Raw genomic sequence first — 6,000 nt, forward strand, 5'->3', positions numbered from 1 at the left:
TGACTCTTTAAAATGCTACAGTGGGTTCACATGTACTGCCGCCTGCCATCTCATTGTATGAGGTGCACTCATTCTCTCAGACTGCACCCTAGCCACCCCAGACTCTGTCACATCTAGAATATTCCAAGCTCTTTCAAAACTGGCAGCTTTGCACATTTGGTTTCTCTTGCTTAGAATGGTTCCCCTCTCTTTGCATGTCTGACTTCTGGTCATTCTTTCAGACTCAGCTTCCAATTTCTGTGAAGTCTTCCTACTACCCTATCTAATAAGATGTGTTAAAAGCTGCTTGTGTTCTGCCCTGGCTGGTTGGCACAGAGGTAGAGCATCGCCGGGTGTGTGGAAGTCCCGGGTTCGATTCCTGGCCAAGGCACACAGGCCAAAGCACTCCTCTTTTAAAGACCATCTGCTTCTCCATCCCTCCTCCTCTCTTTTCTCTCTGTCTCTCTCTTCCCCTCCTGCAGTCAAGGCTCCATTGGAGCAAAGTTGGGCTGGGCGCTGAGGACAAGCAACACCTCAGAGGGGCCAAGCATTGCCCCCTTGTAGGCATGCTGGGTGGATCCCTGTCCAGCACATGTGGGAGTCTGTCTGTCTGCTACTCCGCTTCTCACTTTGGAAAAATACAAAAAAATAAAAATAAAAAAAGCTGCTTGTATTCTACAAATCCTTTAACAGTTTCTGTGACTGTAGAATGTAAAGTGAAAGCTCCTAATTTTGTTGTACTGGTTATTAGTTCTGATAGAAATATGGCTGTCACCTTTCCATGAAGTGAAGCAAGATGAAATAAACCTCTCTGGAAAAAACAACATCCAGGGACAGAATTTTGTTAAATGTGTCTTAGAGTCTGACCGCTTGATGTCAGGATGTCTAAAACTCTGTGGGAACAATCTTTAATGACTTACTTAGTTCAACACTGCACTGAGACCACTATAAGAAAATGACTGAAATAACACTGGGGTAAATTTCAAACCTTAAAAACATGCAATTAAGACTCATTTAAATGTAGCAACTAAAATTAATTTACTAAGTGCAGATGATCAGGTGTCTCTTTTTATTTCTAGGTTACATATACATGATGATGGAATTACACATTATTCAAAAACAAGTGAAACCAAAAGTATCCTTACAAAAATATGTTTAAAAGTTCTTGGATGACTTGATGAATCTGTTGCACAGTGATGAATTGCTTTTCAAAAAGATTTACTTTGCATCGTTTTCTATGGGCACGCATTCATGCTTTCCACTTTCTCTTTAAAATTCATCTAGCAGAAGAATGAACGTGAACGTGAATGTGAATGTAATATCTGGGGGAAACACACAAATATGCCCAGGGATAGAAGCATGGAGAAAAAGCGGAGATGGGAGATGGCCAGGGCAGTGGAAGGAAGAATGCAGAAAGAAGACTGAAGTTGTAAACCAAGACTCAGCCCAATGCACTAGCCTAATAATGATATGTTCTCTCCAATTATATCTGCCAATAGGATGTTTCACTCAGAGTGTGGATTGGATGAAATGTGAATGAGATAATAAAAAACCTTTCATTTGTTTCTTTAACTTTGAGAAGAAGCTAATGTGCCATCTTTTAATGACCTGCACAGTCATTCCTTGTCATTAGCATGTAGTCTCTTGAACAAAGTGGTCTGTGAGTGCCATTCCTCTCTCTACCCCCACACTTATTTACTGCTTCATAACCTCCTTCTTCCTACAGTTAGTGGGAGCATAAAAAAACGTGAAGAGGGAAAAAAAGACAGCTGGCTTCAATGGAAAGAACACTAGATCTGGGAGCCCTACCCAGAGGAAAGCTGGAGCAGGCTCTACTGGCTCAGAGAGTCAGTTAAATTTTTAGGAAAACACATCCATTATTAAAACTTAATATTATAAACTTAAATGGAAGCAAATCGTATTAAAAACAGAAGTACTAAATATTTCAAACATATCATTTCCTAATTATTTTACTGTGTTTTACTTTATGCTTTTGAGTTTCTGTATGCCTATTTTATCAGTATGATATAAAATACTATTTATATCAGTATGATGTGAATACTATGTAATGGCATAATGGTGTACCTCACTTGGCCAAGGTGGGAGTATTCACACCAAAGAAATTGGCAAATGCTAAAAATCAGAGTGGAACATTGTTTTGTTGACTCTAGACTTAAGAAAGCAATGGAGAACTTTTTTCCAATAGTGCATATTAAAAGTAAAATGTGTCATGCCATTACTGTCAAAAGCACACACACACAAAAAGGAATAAATAATTTTCCAGTATTTGAAAACTTACTCAATTCAGCAAAGATTCTGCTCAGATATGACCTGCAGTTGACCATGGAGCAGTACCAGGACAATCAGAGGCTCCTTACCCTCTCCTGTCCTTGGAGCATACATTCTGCCCACTGTTTTCATCGTAGGAGGCAGCTTAAGGATGAAGCCTTGACAGAGTAATGCACCTGGGTGGTGTATGTGACTGAACCCCACTAAAGACTCTACATAAACTTTTGAGATTCTAGCAGGCCAAGAGGGGTGCAGAAATGGACTGATCTTGTAGCTGCTCAAGACAAGCTTCTATGTAAATTCTGTGGCTTACTGAAACCGCCACCTGCCAATCCCAGAGGTCCGCCTCTTTATTTAGTCTCTCCTTGACCTCTTTGAAGGGGGCCAGTTTCAAATTTCACCAGGGAAGGTTTCCAAGGTTGCAAACCATCAATCATGTCATTGATTGAATGATGTTCTCATGTTGGCTTCCTTGTTTCACTTTCCTGATACTCCACAAAGTGAATAAACATATCAACCAGCATTTGAGGCAGAACCACAGAAGCAAGAATGCATCAAATTCAACAAAAGATTCTTCCAGAATTAGCTGCCTATGTAGCATTTACAATTAAGAGCATTACATATTTTATTATTATTATTGTTATTATTATTAGTTATTTGTCAAATGAGTGGTACACGTCCTTTATACAAAATATGGAAAATATATTACATAATGATGTAATATATGCATACATGTTTTGTTTGATATCCAATTATCAAGTGTTAACTAGCACTTCACTGTCTCTATTATATAAAAACTATCGATTTGGAAAAGTTTTTAAATTCTATTAGTATTACCTTCCTCATCTGCCAACTAGCTAAAATGGGGGCCTTCCTCAAAGGATAATTTTTGGAGTAAAATAGAATAGTGGTGCAAGAACCCTATATAGATTCCAAATGTTAATTACTACAATAAGTTCAGCAAATATGCTTCACCTCCTAATGTGAGCTCTCCAATGGATTTACGGGTTTGCAGAGATGAATAATGTTTGTTCCTTATCCTCAGGGTACTTACAGTCTAGTGAAGAGAGATACAAGTATATAATAAAATAATTTAAGGGATGAAGTATGTCCTAACAGAGGAAAAGGCAAAATGCTATGTGATTTAAGGAGAAAAAAAAATGATTGATTTTGCCTAGAGCACCAGGGAAATTTCATAGAGAAAGTGAAATTTTGAGATAAGCTTTGAAGAGGAAGATGCATTTGTAGCAACTGAGAAAGTTCATGTGGAAAGTGGGGGCATTCAGGCTGAGACATGAAACACCAAACACATTAGCATCACAGATGGTATAATACCAACTAAGAAAATGAAAAACCCTTACCCTACAGGTAAAATGAAAAGAATTATATCACTATAGATTACAGAATCCAATGTGTCTATCTACAGTCTTATATATTCAAGGTTGACTCAACGTTAATTCAGTTTTTCCAAATTATAAGCCACATGCATTTCTAATTACCAAAGTATATATCCTCTGGCCTTTTTAAAAAATAAAACATTCATGTTCAAGTATATTTCTAAATTATTTTTTTAAAGAAAACTCTATAAAACACATCCTATTTAACCGGACAGAAGTGTCTTTTAGATTTAAAAGAAAGTAGCCACTGAATTCAAACCTATAAATATATAAATTATGCACACAGTAAGTAAACAGTGAAGAGCACATCCTATTTGAGGTTTTTATTGGAGTGGAAGACTGAGGCAAAGGAAAGGTGAAACCTTTTACGACCTCCATGGGAACAAGGATTAACTATTAAAGGAAGAGCATAATTTTATCCCTCAATAAATGAGTCTTGCAAAGGTTGACACCACTCATTAAAGCTCACTGAAAAGCGTGTTCCTCTTGCTAGTGAAAATATGCCAGTTAATGTCTGTGACTTAAAAAAACAAACACCACTTTAAAGAAAGCTTGCCAGAGCATCTACAAAGTCTGTCTTAAGAGTAAGAAAAGGGAGATGTCTATTAATCTCTCACACACAAAAGTCTGACACAAAAGGTCTGTGGCCTTGACCTCAAGTGACAGCGGAATAGACCGCAGGGCCAGTCTAGGTCTCACTAGGACGTATGTTAAGAAAAGCGGTCGCTCCAGTCTGAAAGCCCTTTTGCTCTTCTCTCGCCACCGCGCCACGGGAGCCTTTCATTCCTTTCTCTCCCTAGTGGCAACTGTCAGTCTGTCGTCTGCACATGCAGCATTTCAACAAAACCTAAAGCGAAATTTGAAGGGCAGGGACTTAAATACTTCGTTTAAAAGCACGCAGCCAGATCTCCTTCCTGGAGATCCAAGTCCTCAAGCACCACTTTCCCACTTGATGGAGGTAAGAACCACCTCACTCTGAACCAAGAGTCGGAGCTGATGCTGGGTCTTCAGAGACTGGACAATCCCGGGCACCTTTCCATTAAACACGTTACTGGAAATATCCCAAAAAGAAAGAGCCCACGAACCCCGGTGAAACTTCAGCAGGGATGCGGCGGTGCTTATGCCAGATATGCTACCCAGGCGCAGAGTAGCCGCTCATCCCCTGTCCCCTGGGCAGCCGCCCCGGGACCTCGTGGCGACACCCAGCGGGGGCGCGGTGAACCCAGCGCGCGGGACCAAAAGGGCAACCGCGCCCTCCCTCGAGGCGGGCGCAACCCGGTGAGTGCCGGCGGCGGGAGGGCAGTGCGAGTCGGGGCGGCAGAGAGCCCTGCTCGCCGGCGGGGAGCTGCGGCTCCGCAGAAGGAGCCGCGGAGGCCGGTCCCAGGGCCGGCCGGTCAGGGGTTGGGGCGCGCGGGGCACTCACCAGCTGCAACGCGCAGAGGCAGATGAGCGAGCAGCGCCCGGTGCAGCAGCCCATGGTGCCGGCGGCGTCCGAGCGGCGCGCGCAGCCGGGGATCCGCGTCTTCCGGCGCCGCCGACTCCGACTCCGACTCCCGAGCAGCCCCCGCGGGGGCTCGCCGGCCGGCCCGGGCTCAGGCTCGCCCTCCGCGCGCCCGCCGCTCGCCGCTCTCGGGGCTGGGCTCGCGCGCCGCCTTTGTTAGTTTCCCCGGCGGGCAGAGGTCAGTACGGCGCGCACAACCGGAGAGTCTGGCGGGGGTCCCTGCCGCCCGCTGTGCGGGTCCGCTTCTTGGGGAGGGGGAGCCCGGCTGGAGGGGCGGGGGGCGGAAGGGAGGCTACAGATGGTGAGTGGGTGGAAGTCTGTTTAGGGGAGGGTGGATGTAAGAGGTGGGCGTCTGAAAAGTGGAGTGGGCTGTCTGCGTGTGTGTGTGTGTGTGTGTGTGTGTGTGTGTGTGTGTGTGTGTGTGTGTGTGTGTGGTGGGTGGTGGGTGGGAGGGGATGAATGAAAGGGAGTGTCACAGAGGATCGGCGTGTCTCGTTAGGAGTCTTTGGAGAGAGGAAGGGAGAGAGAATGAACGGATTAAGGAAAACAAACAAAATTAAACAAAAAGAAAAACAACAACAACAAAAAACCCTCATAGACACCGTCAACTGTATGGTGATTGCCAGAGGGAAAGGGGATGAGAGGAGGTAGGAGGGTCAATGGAGATGTAGAGAGATCTGACTTGGGGTGGTGAACACACAATACAATATACAGATGATGTATTACAGCATTGCACACCTAAAACTTATATATGATTTTATTAACCAGTGTCACCCAAATAAACTCAATTTAGAAAAGAAAATGAATAGGACTGAGCGCGAAGTTGGGCGTCTG

General features: G+C 43.8%; 1 protein-coding gene across 2 annotated transcripts in view; it reads right to left on the bottom strand.

Moving 5' to 3' along the window:
• NKAIN3 (sodium/potassium transporting ATPase interacting 3) overlaps positions 1-5,339 on the bottom strand; it is a 609,298-nt gene extending 603,959 nt beyond the window's left edge. For both annotated transcript variants that reach the window (XM_066378991.1, XM_066378990.1), the window contains exon 1: positions 5,089-5,339. In XM_066378991.1, coding sequence (XP_066235088.1) covers positions 5,089-5,142 — 54 coding nt within the window. In that variant the 5' untranslated portion in view covers positions 5,143-5,339. The remainder of the gene's footprint in view (positions 1-5,088) is intronic.
• Positions 5,340-6,000: the final 661 nt, after the last annotated feature.

This window comes from Saccopteryx leptura, chromosome 3 (assembly GCF_036850995.1).
Source record: "Saccopteryx leptura isolate mSacLep1 chromosome 3, mSacLep1_pri_phased_curated, whole genome shotgun sequence".
NCBI classification, from domain to species: domain Eukaryota; kingdom Metazoa; phylum Chordata; class Mammalia; order Chiroptera; family Emballonuridae; genus Saccopteryx; species Saccopteryx leptura.